We start from the raw sequence: 24,152 nt of genomic DNA on the forward strand, positions 1-24,152 counted from the left end.
AAAAGGCTGCTGTCTGTGCTGGACACTAATGATTTTATTTTTTCTGGGGTAGTAGTCACATGAATAATGCATTCCCTGCTGAGCCTTTTTAACAGTCCCCTAGCTGCTTCCCATCTGAAGGGAAGTGTAAGAGGTAATTAACAGCCGCTTGAAAAAAGGATTAGCAGGTGGGTGGGAGCTACTGTTGGGTTCATGCATGGAATTGCCATGGAAATGCTGAGATTTCCTGGCACTTCATCCAGTGTGTGGGCTCCAAAGATAGTTGCACTTATGGGCCTCTCTCCTTTCGATCTTCCTTCCCTACAAAGGGAGCGGCTGTATTTTCCTTCAGGACAGCTTCCTCAGGCTGTGCTGTCGCCATCTGCACACACGATGAGGCCTGCTAACCAGGGGCGCTGCAGAGAGCGGGACGCTGTGTTGCAGCTGTCGGCTGAAGTCTTTTTGTCTTTCTTTCATGTCAAAACAATTGGCAGAAAATTGGGGGGGACGGGACGGACGAAACCCTGATGGTTTGCCCCTTTCCTTTAGTTCTAAAAAAATAGTAACTTGGTGCACAAAACACTCAGAGTTTGTCACTTCTTAGAGAAGTTGGTGCTGGTCCTTGCTCTGCAAACTTTCACCAGCTTGGTAGCCCTTGTGTGGCTAAACCTGCTGAAGCAGACAGGACTGCGCAGCTGAACAGGGGCTGTTTTGTACATAAGCATTTTCAGGCTGTGCAATGAGACCTGCATTTGCTTCTAGCCTTTTTTGGTGGCCACGCACGCTTAAAATATTGGGTGTATTTGTGAGAAATGTCTCTGATTTCAGTACCAGCTCTGGAGATTTAGAAGGCTATGGGCACATGCTGATCTGAAAAGATTCCTGGGGTAACCTACCATATCTCTTTCCCCACTTCGGCTTTCTGCAACAGTAACAAAGATCCTCCTGAATTTGTCAGCGTTTGGGGTGCTTTGGTTTTAAGGAAAGTGTGCCCTTTGTTTCAGATCACCTGTTAGCAGACTCCTACATCGGACAGGAGGACTCCCCTGAGATGCAGCAGGCAGCACAGAACAAGCGCAGGCTCTCCGTCATCTCAGACGGCAAGTTTGAGAGGAGCTTCTCTGAGGAGCAGGCAGAGAAGATGCCAAGCGAGGGACCGAAGCCACGAGTCTACACGATCTCCGGCGAGAGGCCGATGCTGTCAGACCATGAGAATGAAAGTATGGAACTGGTGGTGATGAAGGGGGCTGCCCAAGAGGAATGCCACCATGGCCACCAAGTGCACAGCACTGACGGTTCTCACGGTGTTAGCAGGCATTGCAAGGGCTGGCCAGGCAGCCGGCAGGGCTCCAAGGAGTGCCCAAACTGCACCCGGCTGGCTGCCCCTTCCCAACATTCCTTTGACCTGGAGCAGCAGCAATCCAGTGAGACCGGGTGGCACAGAAAAAGGCTGGAGAGGATGTATAGTGTTGATCGAGTGTCTGGTAAGTAAGGGTGAATGCTGGGTGCTGGGAGGACACAAAGGGACTTATCGAGATAGAGGTGAAGGGTGACATCCGCCTCATCCCAGCATGGAGATTTCATTGCCATGTGCCTCAAGTTGGGCCCTGTAGTGTTTCTCCTGCAGCACCTTACTGGTACCTTGCACCAGCATTCGTGGAAAGGAATTGTCAAAGGAGGAGTTTGAAATAAGCTAAGCTCAGTTTGAGGCCAGCTCATCCAAGCTCCATTGTGTCTGCTTCTAGCTTGTAAGCAGCAGATGACCTGGTTTTTGTGACAGCTTCGTGTAGCTTAGTGAGGGTGATCTCTGTGGGCTCCCTTTCTGTTGAAGGAAGAGCAAGAGAGGAGGGACTGTGTCAATGCACGTACATTTATACTCATCCAGGAGGCAGTTCAAAGGAGGACCCTCTCTCCTCTGCCTCATTCTGGGGCTGAATGTGCCAGGGTGCTTAGCAGGAGCCTCAGCTCAGCTCAGGTATGGTCTTCTGTACTTCGGTGTGTCCCCAAAATGCTCATCTGCATGGCTGGAAGCAGTTTAGCAGGGTCCCTCTAGTAGTGCCACCTCATGGGATTTCAATAAATACTAGCAAATAACCCACTCACTATCCATTTGTTCAGTGTTCTCAGGGAACAGGGCTTGTAATTTATTCAACTGCATGAAAAAAATCCCTGACTGTCTTTAAAAACTTAACCATTAATCAAATATATGTCACAATCTATGTGCTTTGAATTATAAGCTAGGAGGCAGTTGATCCTTGCCTGTCAGCTCTGTATGTGGCTGGCAAAGAGTCTGACCTAATTTGTCTGATTTTTTTTATTTGTAAACACACATCAAGGCTTTTAGAGTGGAGTGTCCAGCCAAGAAAGGTCAAGGTTTTCTCCTTGGAAAGAGATTAAGGACTGTGGAGATCAAAGTGTACATCTTTCCTGGGTTCATAGTTTCCTGGTAAATATCATAGTGATATTTACTGCAGGTAAAATCACTGAAAGTTTGGGTTCTGGACCATATTTTCATACCTAGATGCTTGAAATTATGTGACTAAATTAATACATGGCCTAATACTGAATAATAATAAAAAGAAGAACTGATTATCAAATGTGCAGAACACCTACAGTCCCACTAACTCCTGTGTGTAGTTTTTAAGCATTGTTCCTCTGTTTGTTCCCTGTGATTTTTGGGCTTCACTACATGTGCAAGTTTAGACTTTATTATTTTTATTGCCTAAGTGCAAGAAAAGGAGTGAGAAGAGTTTTCCTGTATGGAAACCTTTTATGGTTTTATGATCACATGTGGTTTAGCTGTTAAAAGATGGCCGTGCAAATGACAGCACAGCCAGAAAGCTTGTGTGAGGATAGAAAAAGAAAGCCATTTCAGGAAAGGAGATCACAACCCCAGGGGCTTGGTCTTCTGGAGATCAGGGTGCTGAGTTGAATCGGTTGCAGCCTCATGATAAGTACTGAATTAAGAAAGTGAAGATTTCCTGTTCTAGTGCTGATGGATTTATGTTGAAAACTTTCCTGAACAAATCAAAATTGTACTATGCACTGTGGGACTGAAGCAGGTTACTTGATACAGAACCAAAGGAAGCTCCAGATCACTAATGGAAGAGTTTAACTCCTCGTAGCTGGAGCTAAACGCCTCTGCTGGAAAACATGTCCTAGCAAATGCTATAGAGGGATGCCACGTTCCATTTCTGGGCCTTGGGATTTATAATATCTGTTTTCAACTAGGCAGCATTTTTTTTGTTAGGGCCAGTTATCAGTGTGAAATGGAGATTTGCCTTTCTGAAAATATATCGGAATAGTTACTTAAGTGGGAACAAAGCGGACAGCACTGAACCTGCAGATGCCTCCATGAGTATTTCGTGTCTCATACAAGCAGGCAGCAGCTACCCTTGGTGCTTGCCTCAAGCTTCTGAATGCTTGCACGTGTGGCTGCACAGGCAGCACTGTGCCTCTAAGACCAAATACCATCATAGCACTGGCATCACGGAATGAAAGTTTTCTCAACTTGGTCTCGTTTGCGTTCTCTATCCAAGCATTGTTACTCAGAGAAAAAATGAGAATTGAATGGCACAACTGTCACAGGTTGCAAGAGGTATTTCTTGGAATGTCCTTCATGCATGGCTAGCAGAGAAAATGGAGCAGAGATGAATGGAGACGAGAGAGAGACTAATTTCCCCAGAGGTTCACTTTACAGTGCTGCTTTCTCTGGATTTACATGATACATTATTGCTGCAAACCAACACTCATGGCAGTTAGGCCAGATTGGCATAGTTTAATATGGATTTTTATGCTGAGTTTATGATGCCTAACACCATTCCAGGGAAGCACAAGCTGTTTTCTCCTGTGCTGCTCCCAGCATCTGATACAAACATATCCACTCATGGGCAGAGTTGCTGAGATTTTCATGCAGCCTGGCAAGAGGCTGGAGATGCGAAATGTGGTGGTGGTGTTCCTTCAGTCTTACCCAGGCCTATGGTTCCTTGACTATTTCATCACAGTTGATGGTACCAAGAAAGGAGAACAAGGTGCTCTGCCTGGCCAAAAAGGAGCAAGCTACCTGCTCCTGGAAACAAAACAGTCATACTTATAATCTGAATTTTAATTAGCTGGATAGCTCTGGGTCTGAGCTGTGCTCCCTAGTCCCCAGCTGTGTGCTTCTCTGCTACTCTTCTACCTCTGGCTGGTAAAGAGGCCCCTCTGAAGGGTCACAAATCCTTTATTCTCCATTGAGTGCTATGGGTAGGGGAGTGATATCTTTCCTGTGTTGACTCCTGTTTATCAGAAAAGGAGGGGAGGCTTCCAGCTATTGTCCAGGCAAAACCTCATAAGGGTATTAGCTGTTGTTCATAAGCTCTGCTTTGAATCGAAGCTAGTGGCTTAAAAGCTGTAAAATATATTAAGAGATTGTCAGTCTTTTGAGATGCATAGTCCCTGACAAGTCTGTACAGAATTGTTGGCTAAAAAGGAATTTGTATGACTTCTCCTCCTTTACCACATTTGTGGGTTTGAGACTTCAAACAAGTAATTCATTTACAGTTTGAGCTGTTTTGCATTTCTTTTCTATCTGTTTTTTGGAGGAAAGCAGACATAGGAACTTCATAATAAGTATTTAGCATACTAGAATGCAGTTTCCATTTAACATATGTATTTCCTTAGGGTGCCTTTATAGAAGGCTTGACCTAAACTGTTAGCTGAGAAAGAGTGTCTGTTACAGCTTTCTATATGATTTCTTGGAAGCTTCACTTCAAAGGAAGCCTTCCCAGTTGTATTTAGCATTTTTTGCATCTGTAATTGCAGCCACTTTATGTACTTTCAGGAAACGGCAGGATCAGTCTGTAGTAGATAATGATCTGTACAGAACATTTGGTAAGATATCTGGTCTGTAGTAATTATGTCTGCAGTACGCATGCAGGGTTTGATTGGGTTTTGGCCAATGAAAGTGAATAAAAAATTCTCTTGACAATGCCAGAATATTAATGTCTAAGATACCATAGTTGCTAATGATCTTAAAACTTGAATGAATAAAGCAAGACACATGATCAGCAACATGTGGCAAGGCATTAAGCAAGGAAGCCACAAACTGGAAGTGAAGCAAGGTGAAAAATCAGGTAGCCCAAAATCACAGGGATCCAATCCACTCAGATCTTGCATGTCTTGTGTCCATGGATTTTAATACACTTCTGATTCCCTGCCTGACCAAGTTCAGCCTGAGAGTTCTCAGTAGGAGCTGCTACTTGGTCAGATTCCTCCTGGTCACCACCATCCCACACGCATAATTAGTGACTTACTTTGCTGTCTGCTTTTTGTCTTAGTGGTCATTTGTGATGGGTTGACCCTGGCTGAACGCCGGGTGCCCACCAAAGCCGTTCTATCACTCCCCCATCCTCAGCTGGACAGGGGAGAGAAAAATATAACAAAAGCTTGCGGGTCGAGATAAGGACAGGAGAGATCATTCACTAATTACCGTCATGGGCAAAACAGACTCAGCTTAGGGAAAATTAGCTCAATTAATTACAAATCAGCCACAGTAAGGTAATGAGAAATAAAACGAGATCTCAGAACACCTTCCCACCACCCCTCCCTTCTTCCCGGGCACAACTTCACTCCCGGATTTCTCCACCAAGCCCCCCCAGCGGCACAAGGGGGACAGGGATGGGGTTTATGGTCATCACACGTTATTTTCTGCCGCTTCACCTCCTCAGGGCGAGGGCTCATCACACTTTCCCCGCTCCAGCATGGGGTCCCACCCACGGGAGACAGTCCTCCACGAACTTCTCCAACATGGGCCATTCCCATGGGCTGCAGCTCTTCACGAACTGCTCCAGCATGGGTCCTTTCCACGGCGTGCAGTCTTTCAGGGGCACACTGCTCCAGTGCGGGTCCCCCACGGGGTCACAAGTCCTGCCAGAAAACCTGCTCCGTGGACTCCTCTCTCCACAGATCCGCAGGTCCTGCCAGGAACCTGCTCCAGCGCAGGGTTCCCACGGGGTCACAGCCTCCTTCGGGAACCCACCTGCTCCGGCGTGGGGTCCTCCACGGGCTGCAGGTAGAGATCTGCTCCACCGTGGACCTCCCTGGACTGCAGGGGGACAGCCTGCCTCACCAGGGTCTTCACCACGGGCTGCAGGGGAATCTTCGCTCCGGCGCCTGGAGCATCTCCTCCCCCTCCTTCTTCACTGACCTTGGTGTCCGCAGGCTTGTTTCTCTTACATGTTCTCACTCCTCTCTCCAGCGGCTGTTTCTCAGTCTCCCAACTTTTTTTTCCTTCTTAAAAATGTTATCACAGAGGCGTTACCACTATCACTGATTGGCTCGGCCTTGGCTGGCGGCGGGTCCGTCTTAGAGCCGACTAATATGGTCTCTCTCTCTCTCGAACACAGGGGAAGCTTCCAGCAGCTTCTTACAGAAGCCACCCCTGTAACCCCCCCCCCCGCTACCAAAACCTTGCCACATAAAACCAATACATCATTACGTGAAGATGATGCGGTGTCCTAATGCAACGGAATTAGGAAATAATCCACGTTGGTTCAGGCAGGGCAGTTTACAAATGTAGGGGACCAAATAAGCACAGTCTTAATATGCAGATTGTATCGCTGATGTGCAGTTTGACTTCTAAAACCAGAAAAACTGATGAAGGCCAGGTCATCAGGAGCAGGTGTGTGAGGGGTTTAGTGAAACTTCAGTGGTGGAAAAAGAGTATTTCTCAGGTTTACATTTCTGAAGAGAGGAAGGTGAATGCTTTTTGTCTTCCACAGGAGTCTGTGTCAAAGAACTGGATGAATGGGACATTTCAAATCAATGGTACTAAGGAAAAGGCAGAGGCTGGAAAATGCTTTTAATGAAAAATGTTTCTTTCCCCATTTTTTTTTTTTCTTGTTTGAATGTGCCTTCTGTAATTCCTGGATTATTCTAATCTTCTACACTTAGGATAGGGCTTTCATTCTTCATTTAGTAGCCTGATAGACAGGCTTAGCGTAAATTTACAAAACACTTGGTGGTAGTGTGCATATATATAAGGAGGATGAGACTCTCCTGTTTAGTACAGGGCAGGATGCTAAAGAAAAGTACTGCAAGAGCTTGGAAAGTCTTGCTGTCTGAACGATATCTCTGCCCACTGGATTCTCAGGTTTTGCTCTCTCTCTTCCAGATGATGTCCCCATACGAACCTGGTTCCCAAAAGAGAACCTCTTCAGTTTTCAAACTGCTACTACAACTATGCAAGCGTAAGTGAAACTACTGCTGTAGCTTTTGTTGTGTATCTTAAAGTTTGCGGCCCACTCAAAGCTATATCTCAGAGCCTGGAGCAATTGGTTTGGCACCACAGTCTGGGGCTGAGAGAGAGAGAACCTTGTCTTGTATTAATAACTCTTTTGCACTTATGAGTTCTCTTTCCTACTACTCTGACTTGTTTGGTTTTACCTTCTTTTACTCCTTGGGCTACCCAGCTCTTCTCTGCTTCCCTTATTTTCTCTGTGATACTATGCCCTGTCACTGGCTGCCTCTGCAGAGCGAGGATCCTGTGGGACCACCAGCTGAGACCCTCCACCACTTGCTTCTGCTGCAGCCACTGCCCTGAGGGACTGTTACTCTAGGCTTGCCCTGCATCCATCACTCCAGAGGAGTGCATCTCTATAGGATGAGATGTAGCCCTACAGCTTCTGTGCTGGTCTGGTCATTTGAAGAAGGTGTCAGTAAAATCTCTGCAAAGTGTGAACAGATCTGAGTTAGGAACAGTGTTTCCTTCCACACTCCACACAGGTTTTGGTGCCTCTGGTTGCTGTATGTTGGGAGGAGGCAGTTCTCAAAGGACTGAAGAGAATAAGGGAAGCCTCGTTTTCAGATTGTACCCAGGTTGTCAGGAAATGCTGTATTCCCGATTAAGTATTTCCTACCTGTCTGGAAAGCCAAGGCAAGCAATGAGGGAAATGAGACACTGTTCGACCTTCTAAGGCCCTTCTCCAGCCTTGTCACCTTTTTCCTGTGTCCTTCTTCCAATGTCTGTGTCACCCTTAGCTCTACTGCTCTCTTTATTTCTCCTTGTCTAATCTGGTGTCCATTTTTGTAATCCATTTCTCTACTGTTTCTTCTTTCCCTTGTACCTTTCCCTTCCCAAATCCTGAAAAGAGGCTGACTGTTGATCTTGGCATAACCCAGACTGGATCAGACCTGTAGGGACTGATGCAGGGAGGGCTGGATCTGGAGTTGGGGAGAGGGTTTGCTGCTGAGATGTTGGAAAGGATCTGCATCCCCCAGAAAAAAACGCTTATCTTCATGCCCTTCCCCTCCAGCTCAGCTGGAGGTGTGACCCACCCTCCTGGCATGGGGAACAGCACTGGGGAGGCATATGCCTGGTGCCAGTCTGCAGAATCTGATGTGTGGTGGTGGGGTGCTAATCCCACCCTGACAGTGGAAGTGAGGAGCCTCCATGGGCTTCTGCTCTCTCTGTGTTGTCCTAGTGCTGCTTTTCTTACTTGACTCCCTATGTCCCCCTGCCTCCTTTTCAGGGACTGTAAATCTGGTGGCATCCCAGCTGGTTAACGCTCCTGGGCACCAGGCTGACAGGGCCTGTGGGCAGCCCAAGGGCAATTTGACAGATACTTGCTTTGCTCTTTAAAAACGTTGGCTGGTAACAGTGAATGGTATTTTACAGTTCTGATCTGATACATCAAACCATGCACAAAATCAGCACGTTTCCTTTGCCTTTCGGCATATTCTTTGCTATCTGAAGCCATCTTTGCCGGCCACAAGGTTTGTTGCAGGATGATGGCCCGTGCAGGGCTTATGGGGCTTGAAGGCCAAAGCAAGGTTGGTTTGGGGAACAGTGCCCTAAGGAAACCCTTGAGGAGCACAGCTCCCCTGGTTAACATAGCTCCTTGGTTAATGTTTCTGGAGAATCTGTGCTGCCTCTAGAAATTGCATAGAAACATCTCCAAAAGTTCAGGGCACCTCCCTAAAGCTGGCTGGGCTGGTTCCCCCATGTGTCCCTGTCCTCCTGGCCTCTGCTCTAGCGTTTTCAGCCCACTGTGCTTGCTTCCTTCATAGACCAGACAGCATGAGCTGACTTCACAAGTCCTTATCACTGTGGGAGAAGGTCTCCCTGCTCCAGAAGCCCATGATGTTGAGCTCCCATTGTAGCCTGACAGGGCACGTTCAGCTGCCAGTTGTGCATCTGCATGTTCTCTGGGTCTACATGGAGCTTAATTTGCATCTAAGCCACATGCCAATGCTGCCCCAGGGAGGATTTAGTTTGGTCAGATAGGAGTCTCACCACTAAGAAATGTTTAATTTAAAAAGCAATTTCCTTCCACCTAACAAGAAATATTCCTTCTGGAGTGAGAATTCCCTCAGAACGCTGGCCAGGGCTGAGCACTAATGAATTCATCTTTTCTTTCTTTTTCCCTGCATCTCCTGGAATCTCTAGCATCTCGTAAGTATAATCTTTGTTTTTTTATTTCCTTGTCTGTTGGTGTCCTGGATAAACTCTCCTCTTCTCTCCTCTACTCTCCTGTCCATCATATTCACTCATGCTTTCCCTATGCTAGGGTTGTTAGCTGGCAAGAGGTTAGATGGCTACACTTCATAGGCCTACATGGATCACACTGCAACCATCCTCATCTTCGAAATGGAGACTACAGTTGCTAGCATGCTTTTGTCCCTCTTGATCCTGGTGTACAGAGGTTTTGTGTCTGCAGTCTCCTAGGTCTATTCCTCCGTAGCAGGGATGATGGCTGCTCACCTCCGTTCTTTGGGCTGTGCTCTGGCCACTCATGTTTGCTTTAGGAACAACTGCTTGTCCAGCCACCTACCCTAGTGAGTGAGGACCTTTGGTTTGGTGAGTCTTTTGCCTGGCCCCTGACTCGCACGCAGTCCTGCAAGGCTGGCTGACTTCCTCGGTCAGCCTAATCTCTCTTTGTTGTCTGGTGAGAGCTTTCCTGTCTGTGTTTCATGTCCTCTCCAGTTCAAAGCTGTGTAGTTGGTTAATGGCTTAAAATGGTTTCCCAGGGCATTCAGGGGCTACGCAGAGAGGAAGAGACGGAAACGAGAGAATGATTCTGCAGCTGTTATACAGAGGTAGGGCCCGTTTTCTCCCATAGCTGTAACCTTGCCTGGTGTTGCATGGGCCCTTCGGGTGTCATTATTGACGCTTGATGACGTTGAACGTGGTTGTCCCTGTCTGTGTTGGTGTTCGTAGGGACACTAGCAGTGGCTGTGTTGGAAATGTGGAGGTGAATGATGCTGCAGTGCTCAAGATCGCTGATCTCCATCTTCTTAAAGGAACACTGTCAAGTTTCTTTTAAGCTTCCAAATATAATATACAGGATCTGTGTCTTAGGCAGAAAAATATATAATATATATAAAAAAAATTAAAGATGCAATTTCCCCAGCCCTCTCCCAAATACTTGGAATTTGTTTGAGGTTAGCTGAATACTTTTCATGTGCTGTTACTGCATCTACAAATGCACCTCAAAAGTCTGAGACCTAGGCAAAATTAACATCTCTAGTGACCAGAAGTCCATTTTTAAAATCTTTTTTTAAAAAGAAAAGAAAAGGCAATGGGGACTGATTCCCCATCTGGCTATTGGGACCCATCTGGCTATTACAGAAGGGCCCTGCTGGCTTCACAGGGCACATCACTTAGCCACTGTGGTAATCAGAACTGTTCTGGTTTTTTAAATGTGCCAAGGCTCGTGTATTTTGGCAGCCTACTAAGAAGGATAACACAGCATTTGTGTCATTGGTTAAAAACTGCCATGATGACTTCAGCACTGTTCAAAACACCGCGGGAGAAAAACATCAGGTTTTCTTAACTGGGAAATTGCCAGGAAGATTTTTTTTTTTTTTTCAACTTAAGGGTGGTGGTTTTTTTCATCAATAATGAAGAGAAATAAGAACCAAAACTTAAGACACTATAAATAAATAGACAGTGTGTCTTTAAAAAGAAAGAGATTTCTCAGAATTTGTTAGAAAGAGGCAAGTCTTTGTTAGAAAATGGCTTGTTTGTGTGGCTTGCGAGTACAGGAGTAGGAGTCAAATACCTCGGTGTGGTCAGGATAGAGGACGGAGTCATGTCATCATTGTGTTGAGTGGCCAGCATGTCCCTTCACCTCCTGTGGACACTGAAGGTCTAGGCAGAATTGTATAGCTGGAACCCATCTGCATTTACCTTGTCAGAAGAGAGGAGATAGGATAGCAATGATGGATTTTTGGCTGTGTCATGCAAGCAGACCCTGGCCAGCAGTAAGGACTGCTGGTAGTTAGCGTTCAGCTCTCTTCTCCAGGGATTGAGGAGGACCGCAGCCCAACCACAGTTTGAATGCTTGTTGTGCAGCCCTTCATGGCCTCAGGTGTTTCAGAAGTTCAGTTGTTATTGCACAGCCCCTTCAGTGCTTGGCCCTGTGTGTCTGGTGCACAGGGAGGCTGGTTTGGGTGGCATGGCACTCAATGGATGCTGCCTTGAGAGCGAGTGATGCCCAGTGGTTTGCTGAACCTTGTGATTGCTGCAAGGGGGAGCTGGGGAAGAGAATGTGAGAGGTGCTGTCAGGAGTTTTGCAGGGCATTGAAGTATGTCAGTAATTCTGTCGTTGACCTCTGGGTAACGAAAAAGCTTCTCTGAAGAGTGCAAATGAACCACTGCAGGCAGAGTTGCAGAGTGTGTGGAGTAGGGCTGCTGTGTCTTGGAGACCTTTTGGCTGGGATAGATACTGTGGAGGTGACATAGGGTCGTGCAGACCACATGGCAAGCTGGAGCCTGTCAGGAGGAGGACTGTTCAGGAAAGGGAGTAATAGGGAGATTTTATCACTGTAACTTGAGGGATGCTTGTTGAATTTCGATGGGTGAAGAGATCTTGCAGGTAATCAAATAACACTGGCTTTTCTGGGTGCAATTGCAGGAGCCAGGCAGGAAGACTGGGCAGGTTTATGTAGCCCCACTGCTCACAGAGCAGATTGTGGCTCCCCCAGGGGTGCTGTGCCAGTCCATTTATGCTTAACATGCAAGCACAGAGGGGCCTGAGGGCCAATACAGCTGTAAAAAGCCCTCAGAAGGATCTAGATGACCAGAGGATGCCCACATTAAGAGGCAGTCCCAGGCTTGCACCTCCTTTCCAAAGTGCTTTTTTTTCTAGAAGAGATGAGAAGGAAATAAAGGCCTTTGTCCATTCTCCGAGCATTTATGCAATGGTTAACCTTGAGCAGCTGGATTCCACCTGGAGTTGCTCTCAGCAGTATTTAGGAGAGGTATCTAGACAGCTGCCCTCAACCCACACTCATGGGAGAGACCAAGCTGTCTAGGCAGCTGGGGGCAGCACTCTTCTATGGCAAAGACTGCTTTACCCTTTCTCCCCCCAGGGTCTGAAGAAGCTCCTCTACGGGGAGGACAACTGAGCATTTAACAGAAAAATGGATTTTACTCCAAAATGCCAAAAGCCCAAATGATCTAACAGTGGCCTTGGCAATTAACGTTGGTGCTCAGTGTCTGGTATGATCTTGGTCTCACAATGCACCATAAAGATTTTCATTCTGATGAGTTACAACATATGTCTAAGACCTTTCTGTGTAAAGACTGACCCTGGTTCCCTTAAAATATTGTATTTATTTGGATTTGAATCTAACGCACCATAAGACAGCCCATGTTATCAGTCATCACACACCCCAGAAGGCTTTGTACATAGAGCCAGTCCAGCATGTGTTAGTGAAGCGAATTGGTTTAGTTACTTGTCTAAAGGGGGCAGTTTTCTGATCCACAGCAGTGAATCTTCACACATGCAAGTAGAGCTAAAATAAATCTTTGTAAAATAACATTAATAGCTCAAGTGCAGATGGAAATTTGTCATGGAATAATGTTGCTCCCAAGCTTCACTACCCAGCTGCTAGTTTTCCTTCCTGAGCTGCTGAATTTGGATCCTGATGACAACATGGGATCCAAAGCCAAAGTGGGGGACAGTGCAGAAGGTGGCATGGGTTAAGTACTCTCCCATGAGGGCTGCGTTTGTGTTGATCTCTCTATATAGGAGCAGACGGATCTGACTTTCTCTGAACAACTTCATGTCGGTCCTGGAAGTGTCTTCTAGTCCAATTAGTTTGCTAAAGCATCTGCATGGTTGTATCATGTCCTTACTCATCCCACTAACCTGTGTGTGAGCTAGACGACTTGTCTTTTTACCCGTTTCACCAGCAGTAGTCTCTTGCTTGATGTCTGCAGTGTATGTTGATGGGGCAGAAGTGAATCTAGGAAGGCTCCCCCTCTCTGTGCAGGCTGCTGGTACATGGGCTCGCTGACATCCCTGGGGGCCATGGGGGCTGCACTGCAGAGTGAAGTCACCCTGGCTAAGTAGGGTTCACGGAGAGGTGACACTTTTCTTGATAGTCATGTGCTGCTTCTTCCCTGTGTCTCTTCTGGTGTCCTGTTTAGTTCCTGTCCTGTTTGGTTCCTGTCTAGGCGAGTGATGAGAAACTAAGGGAAACAGGTCCCTGGCCCTCGGAGGGGTTGGATGAGGAGTGCCTTTGCCATGGTCTCTCAGGAGTGGCCAGGTCGGTCTGTTTTACACAGACCTGATGATGGGGTGTAGCTGCTCCCCAAGGCTTACCCTGTGGTGGACTTTACCCTGGAGCTGTGTACTCTGCAGCCCCACCGAACTCTGCCTGTGAGTCCTGGGCAGGGAAGCATGTGATTAGGCAGGCAGCATTAGCGGAGAGCAAGCCCATGAGGACAGTCAGGCTTGCTGAACAGTGCTGTCTGAGAAGGAAGAAGCTGTGTCAGTCTTTCCCAGCTCTTTGCCGTGGAGAGCAGTACGGGCTGCATGGTTGCTAACAGCATGGGTGGGATTTTAGCAGCTGCTGTGAATGCGTTTGGGAATGAGCACAGCCATGAGCATGGTGTGTGCATGCTGCCTAGCAGGGCAGAGCCTGGGCACCCCACTTTCCTGCTGAAGTGTGTGTGGAAGTAAGGAGAGAGGGGAGCAGTTACTGCTCTTTACCAGGAAAAGAGGGAGCATTGCCAGCATGGGCAGTAGCTGTGTCTTCAGCAAAGTTACAGTACAGGTATGCCTTAGTCATAGGAAAGTGAAAGCAGGCCATGAGAAGAGGACTGCCATGTAGGACCTCACTTGTCCCATACTACCAGTGCAGGGAGTTCAAAGAAACAGCCACAGTCTTGACAAACATAACTCCCCAGCGCTGAATAGCTGCAGACTGGGAACCTGGTCTCCAGCTCTTGAATGGCCAGAAGGAAATATGCTGTCTTCTCAATTTTATTTTTTTTCCTCCCTGTTTTTTCAGTCCTGCTGGGGCCAGGTTTTGCTTTGTATTACCTTTCTCAGAGGTTGTGTTTGGCCTTTCTTTCAGGAATTTTCGGAAGCACCTCCGCATGGTGGGGAGCCGAAGGGTTAAAGCACAAAGTAAGTGAGCACCTGTAACATGTGGCCGTGAGGAGTTGGGGTTTGTTATGGTGGGACACAGGGAACCCTATGTTGCGTGCAGATGCAGGTAGAAAGGACCTAGCATTGGGGCGGAGAAAGGATTTGACCTGCTGGTACCATTATACCTTACAAAAAAGAAGGCCAGGTTGTTGCAAGTCTCCAGGACACATGGATGTCTGCAAGCAGCCTGTAAGCTATTTCCAAGGACCCCCTCTGCTTTGGCCATGGGAGATCTCGGTGGCCTCAGTGCAAGGAGCGGAAGGAGAGCTGCAGTGTTCTTGTCCTATGTGCGTGTGGTTTTCGTTGATCACCGGCATAAACGCTTGTGAGGAGAACCAGAGCTGAGAGTTCAGCAGAGCTGGCGAGGGCTGCCTGGCCTCTTACTGAAGGTGCGGACCAGCTGTGGCTCCCTGGGGACAGTCGGTGCTTTATGTGCCATGTGGACTGGTGGCTTTCTCTTTTCTCCTCCACTGTCCCACCACCATCTCCGCAGCAGGACCTGGGGGAAAGCTGCCTGGTGGGAGCTGAGAGGACGGCGGAAGGGAGAAAGAAGAGGAACAGGGAAGAGATTGGAGCAAGGGGGGAGTGTTATGCCGCACTGGGGAAGAAATCACCTCTTAGGCCTGGGAAATGGCAGTTCCCTTTCCCTGAGGAAGGCAACACTCCTCCATAACTTGGTTGGGCCAGCTCCCTTATCGCTGTGAAATGGTCTGAGAATGGTGTAACTGGCTCCTGAGAGCTGAGGATTGCTCCAGAAGAGGAAACAGCTTGTTCTTCCCACCCCTTGGCCAGGCATCATGTACAGACTGCCCACAGCAAAGTGTTGCTTAGTTGAATTTGCATTCTTTCCTCTCCTCTCCTTTCTCATATGCTGTGGGAAGCGAACAGCAAAGAGCATTGCCCTTTAAAGTGTCTTTATTGGCATCTGAGTTAGCACTGCCTGAAATGAACAGGGCTCACCTTCCCCTAGAGCTGTCTGGAAGTTCAGGCATGCCTCTCTGCTATGGTAACTCTCGGGTCATGTTTTCAAAACTTTCTTCATGTGCACAATAGCTAAATGCCTGGTTTTAAATGAAAGCTGAGGATGGAGATCACCTGAAGAACTTACTATGTGATTTGTCTCCCTGGACACCCACACTTGGACACACTGCACCAATGGACAGGTTGCTTCTCAGCTCTTGTACTGCAGATGAATTCCTGTGCTGCTGACATGAGATGCTGTTACTAGATATGCTGCAGCAAACTTGCTCTGTCTGCTACCAGAAATAGGTATTAGTGGCTATAAGTGGCTGTTAATATAGGCATAATGGCTCTCACATGGGCTTGCCAAGTCAGACATTGTGGTTGGCCGTTCCCAGGAATTTGCCTGTGGTGCAGCCAGCTGGGCCAAGCTCCCTGGATTCCACTTAGGAAATGCCAGTGCAAACAATATCATGCCCCTTGGAAAAGAAAAAAAAAAAAAAAGGCTAAGGGGGGAGCGCTCACAATAGTGCAGGCAAGCAAAAACTGAAGGATTTCCTCTTGCGACAAAATTTAGAAAGCATGAGCTTTCCAGACTACCCCCATCTGTTTGGACCAGCACTGATTGGGATGTCACTAGAACATGAAGGGAGAACTGACTGGAGAACTACTGCCGCCTTCTGGTCACGTATGTGTCATTAGCTGTTGAGTACATCTTTGTGTGAGGCCTTTGAGTCAGAGCATTTACACTGGGACACTAGAATAGCCTTGATTAAATTGAGGTTTGAGCTGTGTGCGTTTAAGGAGACCATCAAGTGTCCTCCTTTTTCTGTGTTACATACCCCATGATGTTCCTGCTCAGAAAGTGGGCACTTTGTCTTGTGCTGTCTAGAAGATAGACTCTTGTTTGCTGTGTGGAAGGGACTCGCATTTGGCAAGTGGAAGAACAAGCCCAGGGGAGTCCATGATGTGTGGCTTTGGTGGAAATCTACTGGATGTTTTGTTTTGCTGGCAGCAACAGAGGTGGCTTTGGAGTCTGTTAATGTCGTGCTTTGGTTTTATCCTAGCATTTGCCGAACGGCGTGAGAGGAGCTTCAGCAGGTCCTGGAGTGACCCGACTCCCATCAAAGCTGATTCCTTCCATGACTCTCGAGAAAGTGAGTTCTGAGTCCTTTGAGCTTCCTCCTGTGGCCAAATCCTCCAGCTGAGGTGCTGACTGGAGTCCCACTGGAGTAACTTCTCTGTGCCCTTTTGTCCCACCTGTGATCCTTTTAGTTTTGTGACATCTCAGCAAATAACACTCCAGGTATATGCACCTGTTCATCTGTGTGTACCTATATTTATTTGTAGAGCACAGCGCATCTAACCTCATGTTACTGTGCAGTTGCCAAAGGATACCCGGTGGTACAGCTCTCTTGCAGCCCTCTGTTTCCATCATCCCTTATTCGCTTGGGACCAAAACAACCTACCTGGAAGCACACCAGTTTGAGGCTACATTCATCAGAGTGGGGCTAACCTGCCTGGCTTCCCATGCAAGAGCCCCTTCTGAGCTCTTTCCTAGGCTAGAATAGCTCAAGAGCACAGCTGCAGTGCTCCGAGAGATGTAGCTTTGATTTCCTGGCCATGCTGGCTGCACAGAGGATAGTTTGGGGCAATCTGATCTTTGTTTGGGCTGCCAGGAATTCCTCTGGGAGTCCCCGGAAATGCTGCAATGTTCTACTTGTGGGCACTGAGATGCTGTTGTGTTAATTTACAGGAGGAAATGCCAGCATCTTCCCACTGTCTTTTTATAAAGGGAATGGCTGTTTTACCCAGATTTGATTGAAATCCTGTAGGCAAGAGACTTGGTGGATATGAGTTTGCCCATGTTGAAATGGGTTGTATTGTAAATGAATGTCACTAGTGAAATGAACTGACCTACCAGGTAAGCACAAGTTCCAGCCCTCCTAGCTGTAGAAGACACTGTACGAGGTTGTAGGGGGAAATGTATGAAAGGCCAGGTTCAAAACATGACCCGATTGTTCCTTTGCAGTCTGATTCCTCCCCGCTCCCTCAGCTAACTCAGAGGCGAATGGAAAAGACAGGCTCCAGGCACTGCCCAGTGACACTCGGACATCCCAAAAGGCACAAATAAAGGCATCTCCGTTCTCTTTCCTCAGTCCCTGGCTTCAGGGAACCATCTCTATTTTTAACCTTTAATGGTCAATTATATTCCTTCCAGATGTTTTTTTCCCCAGGAGGCATTGAAGGCCAACAGGTAAGGTCAATCTGGAGAGCAAACTCAAGTATATTGTTGCAATACTACTGTGTTTGCTATAGCTGTCCTCATGCTCTGCGACTTCTCTGCCAGGATCAGTTTGACCAGCAAGGCAGAGTTTCTTTATAATGACTCAGAAGATGTAGTCAGAGTAGTAATTATTACAAGGAGACCAGCTTTGAAGTCTTTGGACTTTTGTTCATCAGCTTGGTAATGTTAAAGTGTAGAGAGTCTGTCTGTGTTCTGTCTCCTTCTCCATTTTGGAAATGACAGAGTGACTGTTGGGAATTAGCATTTGAAAGCTAAACTTGGTGACTGTGAGAGTGATGAAAAGTGATGTGATATGTGGTATCGGGCTCTGTGTGTGCACTCTTCATTCATTAAGTATTTGTCTGTTTAGAGACACCAGCCCCAAAGTGTGGTGTCTGTCACTCTGTGGAATAAAGGAGGGCACAAGTCTCACGGCTTGTGGTACCTCTTGTGAAGTAGCTGCCAGACAAGATCGAGTGGGGAAGGCAAGCTGTTCTACCTTTGTAATGCACACTGTGTTCTGGCAGGCCATGACCTTCAGGATTCCTGTGGCACTTTGGATGGTGACTTTGACTTGAACTGGGAAGCAGAAAAGGAACTTGAAGCCATGGCATGTGACGGAGAAGACTTTATTCCACCAAAAATAATGGTGAGGGTTTCCAACTCAGCTACCCCTATCTACTCAGGCTCTGTCTGTCCTTTCAGAGCTGCTCAGTTTAGGATCTTCATGGGAACAGGCAAGTCTTTTGTATAGGCACCTCTTCAGGTGTGTATGAGGGTCACTCAGAGATCAGCCAAGACATGACGTGGTATTCAGCATTTGTTACTGGTGGGGATAATGTGTTGAAAGAAAACTAGAAGTGGAAGGACCTGTAGTCCATCCCCAAATCAGAGCAGCACTGTCACTAACACTGAATCGAGTTAGCCTGAGTCTCGATAACCCTGACAACAGAGACCTGAGTCCCCAGTCCCAGCAGTCCTTTCCTCCTGTTATTACTTGCCTGATTTGCTTTGGAGCTGTATGTCATCCTTTGAGATGCTTTCTGCTCTTTTGTCATTCCTTGATGCTAGGCTTTCCCCTGCTCTGCTCTGTGGGGTTTGGCAGACAGGACCAGGTTCTGACACATCCCTTCTTCGGCCATATGCACAAGTACTCAGGCAAAATGGGGTCTCAAGCTTCCAGCTTGTTCTAGGGGCAGCATTGCCAGTCCAGCACAGCAGTACTGTGTTTGAATGGGTCCTGCCACGACTTGGGAAGAGTGAAGGACATGGAGACAGTCTGGTGTTGTATGTGTTCCCATGCTGTCTGTGCAGACTCAGCCCTCGGGGCAAAGTGACCAGGTGAGACCCAAACAATAGGAACCCAACACTTGGGTTTGTTCAGCCCTTGACACCTCCACTGTGTCTCCTCAGGTGGTGTATGTGATGAGTGTCCATCCCTGGACTCTGTATATTGTGCCTCTTCAGAAACTTTACATTAACTCCCTTGTGGCCAAAGCAGTGATGTGCTGCCTGCTAGGAGGGAGGGCTTTGAAGCCAGCCCAAGCTGGAACCCAGGCTGCACTTACAAGACCACCAGCACTGCTGCCTGCTCCACTCTCACAGGGATGAACAGAGGTGCTTGAAATTACAGCACAGTCAAGTTGCCCATGTTCCTATAGTCTTTTGGCTTGTGCTGGTGGCAGGCCTATCCTCTTGGGCTGTCATGCTGATGGAGCCAGCTGAAGCTTCAGCCAGAGTTGACAGGCAACCTGCATCTGCCTGACATCCTACAGCTGTGTGCCTACCTCTGCCTGATGCCATTTCATCCCTTGGCTGGTTCCTGTTTGGGCATGCAGATGTCCCACCACCAGCTAGCTACGTGTGCCAGTTTGAACAATCCTCTACGGCCAGAAGCACAGACCCTCGCACAGAGGAAGGCTGTACAGAAGTGATCTTTACTGGGATACAGCCATTTATGGTGACACACAAGCTTCTTCATCCTCTGCACACACTGGTCTCCCCTTTACAAACTGTTATCTCGGACTCAGTCCTGCCTTTTAGGCAGAGCTGTGTGCTCATCTGTTGGGGGTTGAGGAGACTATGACACATCGGGGTACTTGGCAGGCCTGGGGGTGCTCTGTAGTGGACCAAAAACTTGGGAGGACCTTCACAGGGATGCAGATAGCCTGGATTAGCTGCTATTTTGGGTAACACCTGAGAGTGCCTGAACAGGCCACTGTTACCATGGCCTTTGTGCTTCTGTCCAGACCCTACTGGCTTCTCCTCATGCTGTTGCACTTCTTTTTTCCCCTTCCAGCTCATTTCTTCCAAGGTGCCCAAAGCAGAGTATGTCCCGACAATTATCCGCAGGGACGATCCCTCTATCATCCCCATTCTCTATGTAAGTATATCACTTCTGCTATGTCTGGATGTGTGGGAGCAGGCTTCATACAGAGAATTTTTTTTTTTTTTTTTGGTCTCTATCCCTAGTTTCTGTTACGATGATTCTGAAAAGCTATCAGGAAATGGCTGGGAGTGTGCTGAACGCAGATTTGGGGTCTGGGGTAGCTTTGTGGGGGCTTGGGTCTAGGTGGAAGAATAAGGTGGAGTGAAAATTGCACATGTGGGCTGCCAGACTATGCAGGCCGCCATGCAGCATGGGAAGATTAACAAGGGAAGGCAGGGCAGGCCTGAGCACACAAGCAGAGCTGTGTGTTGCCAGTCTTAGGGCTCCTCCTTATGCTCATCCTTAGACAGGATGAGCAGGACCTCAGAGCTCTGCAGTGGACTGTGAACCCCATCACCCTATGTACGATGGCACATCCCTGTCAGTCATTAATTTAACCTTGATTTTTCACTAGGAGTCCTGCCTGAAACACCAGCAAGGAGTCATGGGTCTGTTTTTCCTAATCACTTTATATTCACTTAATTTGAAAGGGAAGAGTGGGACTGATATTCCAGAAAACTCAGTCTCCATGTGCAGCAGGCAGCGATGCTGCGGGGTTTAGCTTTGCTGCCTCTCTCTTCCTTTGAGAGCTGTATGGTTGTCCTGATGACCCTGCTATGCTAGAGGTAGATGTGTTGGGAACGTGGCTGTTTGTCAGCCAGCTTGGACACATGTAAAGCCAGAGAGTGACTACAAAACATGGGCCAAGAGCCAAACACACATTGGTGATGTGACCACATCTGATGGATGGTATGTGCTTTGGACTTGTCTGCAGGATTCATCTTCAAGCCTTTGGATGGACTTGGTCTTCACGGACCATTCAGTCTTCAGCTTCTTTGCTGCTGAGACGTATTTTGGGGTGGTAATTGCTGTGATGTGACTAGAAGTCATCTGTTGGTATAATTGTGCTCTTAGAGCATCGATTTCTGTGGAAATGGGATTGTGTGCAATATTAGAGACTATAATAATGTCGTGGGAGCTTGTGTAGTGACAGTGAACCTTGATATGTCTTCTCTCTTGGTTTCCAGGACCATGAACATGCCACCTTTGATGACATCCTAGGTATGTGAGTGTTATTTCCTTTTCTTAACTCCTGCCCATTGCAAATTAACTGATCAATATGTTAGTCACTCCACTGCCCCGTGCCTCAGCTGCCACTCATAAAGGTGTTTTTATCACCCCAGTGACACCTGACAGTCAGTCAGCTGCTGTTGGATGTGCTGCAGTAGTAAAACTTCACTTCTGTGGCCCATTTTCTATGCCAAGCTCCCAGTTTATGAAAGGGAAGCTGAGGCGCAGAGCAGCGAAGATACCTATTCATTGTATCCTTGTAGGTGAGTAGGAGCATTAACACAGGGTCAGGATGGCAGGTTCTGGTACAGTGCTGTGGTCACTATAGAGCAGTGTCTGGTGCTTCACCGTACCTTCTCTGCCCTGTGATATGCTGGGGTTTCCTGCTTTCCATGGCATGAAAGCAAAAGGTTTGCTTTGGTATCAGTGGGAACATAGGTGCTGAGCACCTCTCACAGCTCAGCCTCCTACCTTCAGGACTAAAGTGAGAAGAAGTAAGATTCATTTTTAACTTCCTCCATGGTTCATCTTTTCCAACATGTTTTTTGCAGAAGAAATAGAGAAGAAGCTTAACATTTATCGGAAAGGCTGCAAAATCTGGAAGATGCTGATATTTTGCCAGGTACATTAAAGTTGTTAAGCACTTGGGTGGTTTGTTACAAATTTGCCTTTTTCTACAGGGAAAATTACACAGAGGAACCAATATTCCAAAGTCAAGTTCTGTTAAAGTAACTGCATGTATACGGCTTTCACTTCTCATTTCCTCAGACACTGAGCAGCCTCAAGTTGCTGTGACAGCAGGAAATAAAATCTGATTTACTGTGGCCAAGTTCAGAGCTGGGCTGCTTCTCAGCTGCTTTCAAGGAAACCCAGGCAAACCAGCATTAGCACAGATCTCATAAGGAGGATTCCAGAGAAAGGAACAAGCATTTGCAATGTGATGGTTACAGGTTTTGTACAGCTTCAGTATGACAGTGTCAGTGGGGCATGTTGTGGATCAGACCGGCAGATGGCACAGCTCGGAGCTGGCAGAGGGGTCAGGGTACAGGTTTGCAGAGCTGTGGGTGGAACATATTCAGGCCCTGCTGGATCTGGGGCTTGCTGGGGATTTCTTTCCCAAGTCTCTTGTTCCTCAGCATGGTCAGCTTTGGACTTCCCCGGCAGCTGTGCAAGGAAGCTTGAAATGAGAAGTTAGGAAAGTAACCTAACTTGAACTCCCTCCCACATGCCTAATGCTGCAAAATAAGAGGGTTTGCAGCACACTGACCTGGAGATTGCGACTCTTAATTTTGCTGATGTTGTGCTCAATCTTTTTATGCCTGCTACTGCCAAAGTCTAGTTCTTCTATGGTGACATCTTGCCTGCTCATCCCTGCTCTGCTCAGCTTCTCGTCTGTCTACCACGGCAAGCCCCTTAGTATCCCCAAATGAAAGGGACTTTCTTGTCTTCCCTATTACTCTCCAGCCACCCACAATGAAGATTTTTGTCTATTATTGTGCCGTTCTAGAGTGAGGTGGGCATGTAACAGTAAAAACCGGAGAATCCAACCCCCAACACACTCCCCATATGTGAGTATCTCCTGGGCAAGTGCCTGCTGTGTCTGCCATGGAGGTTGTAGTAGCCACACCAGCCTGGCGTGTCTGCTCTGCTCCCTTGTGGCACTTCTGGGTATCGCTGTGCAGGACAAGAAACGTGTCCGGAGTTTGTTTCTTCAGGGCCTGTGCAAAGTGGTTTGCATCTGTCTATGTCTCTTGCAGGGCGGTCCTGGTCACTTGTACTTGTTAAAGAACAAAGTTGCCACGTTCGCCAAAGTGGAGAAGGAGGAAGATATGATCCTGTGAGTGGCTGCGTTATGTTCTGGACTTGCATAATATTTTTCTGCTTGGTTTGCTCAATGTTTATAGCACATGGCCTAGCACGAGAGGTGAAGGGAGTTGGCGTGGCTTGGTCAGGGGAAGCGGAGGCTGAGGGGGGGACCTGATAGCAGCTTACAGCTCCTTCAGGGGGAGTTGCAAAGATGACAGAGCCGAGCTTGTCCCTGGGCTGGTGCAGCTCTGGGACAGGTCACCAGAAGATTTATGCTTTTATCTGCTGTTAGTGTCTGTTTGGACTAGAGACTGTCAAAAGAGGGAAAAAGATACTTCCTGTCCTAACAAAGGCTTTGCTGACCAGAAACCTGAACACACACCTCATGCCTCTGTTGCTCAGAAGTGACTGAGATAGCATTTCGAAGCAGGCGACTAGTGGCAGAAATCCAAACTGTTCCCACCACAGCTGTCTCCGGTAACTGCCCTCCTGATTGCATGGAGAAATGGAATTTGCCTCTGCAAAGCCTGCTCAAAGTCCAGCACGTTACTGAGGAGGATTTTCACTAGCATGCCAGCCTGTCAGCTGGGGTTGCTGAGGCAATTTTGCTTCTCCTTGCAGAGAGTTAAGTTTGGCTGTTTTGCTGCCTGATTGCTTGTGCTGGCTCAAACTTACGTGGCTAACAGTGCTTTGTTGTGGGGGAGAGGATGTATACCAACCTGTTCCTGCACAACTTTTTGTTGGCATGAGAACTGAGTATTAAAATCAACATCTGTTCAGCGCTCTCGTGCTCTGGCACAAACACTGTCAATAAAATTCTTTAGTACATGTGTGCGTACATGCTTCTGAACACATTCCAGGCATAGCTGGTCCAGAACTGGTAATTCAGGGACCTTCAGAAAGCTGTGAACACGCAGCTGAAAACTTGGATGCTTGGAAGTGAATGTCTCTATCCAACCTGTATGACCCTGAGAGGCAGTCCTGAGAAAAGCTTAGGCTGCAGTCTGATTGCAGACCCCACAGAGGAACTGCTGGGCTTTAGGGCCCACCAGAAGTCTACTCTAACCCACTGCACAGGCGAGGTGGTTGTATTTCATGTCCCTTAGGCACAGCGTGCTTGGTTAGTAGTCACAAAATGTAAAGCGGGTCTGACTGGTGAGCAGCACCAAGCACTAGCTAACATAAACCAGCCTGGTTT

The 24,152-nt window shown here is 47.6% G+C and overlaps 1 protein-coding gene across 6 annotated transcripts in view; it reads left to right on the forward strand.

Annotated features, from left to right (window-relative positions):
* The window catches only part of NSMF (NMDA receptor synaptonuclear signaling and neuronal migration factor), a 54,176-nt gene that overhangs the window by 19,158 nt on the left and 10,866 nt on the right, over positions 1-24,152 (forward strand). For 3 of the 6 annotated variants that reach the window (XM_075056167.1, XM_075056172.1, XM_075056171.1), the window contains 10 exons: positions 984-1,463; positions 7,133-7,208; positions 9,988-10,056; positions 14,329-14,381; positions 16,430-16,519; positions 18,177-18,298; positions 19,949-20,032; positions 21,106-21,139; positions 21,700-21,770; positions 22,906-22,985. In XM_075056167.1, coding sequence (XP_074912268.1) covers positions 984-1,463; positions 7,133-7,208; positions 9,988-10,056; positions 14,329-14,381; positions 16,430-16,519; positions 18,177-18,298; positions 19,949-20,032; positions 21,106-21,139; positions 21,700-21,770; positions 22,906-22,985 — 1,159 coding nt within the window. The remainder of the gene's footprint in view (positions 1-983; positions 1,464-7,132; positions 7,209-9,987; positions 10,057-14,328; positions 14,382-16,429; positions 16,520-18,176; positions 18,299-19,948; positions 20,033-21,105; positions 21,140-21,699; positions 21,771-22,905; positions 22,986-24,152) is intronic. The other 3 variants (XM_075056169.1, XM_075056168.1, XM_075056170.1) reach the window with 3 other exon arrangements.

The sequence above is a fragment of the Buteo buteo genome, chromosome 23 (assembly GCF_964188355.1).
Source record: "Buteo buteo chromosome 23, bButBut1.hap1.1, whole genome shotgun sequence".
NCBI lineage: Eukaryota > Metazoa > Chordata > Aves > Accipitriformes > Accipitridae > Buteo > Buteo buteo.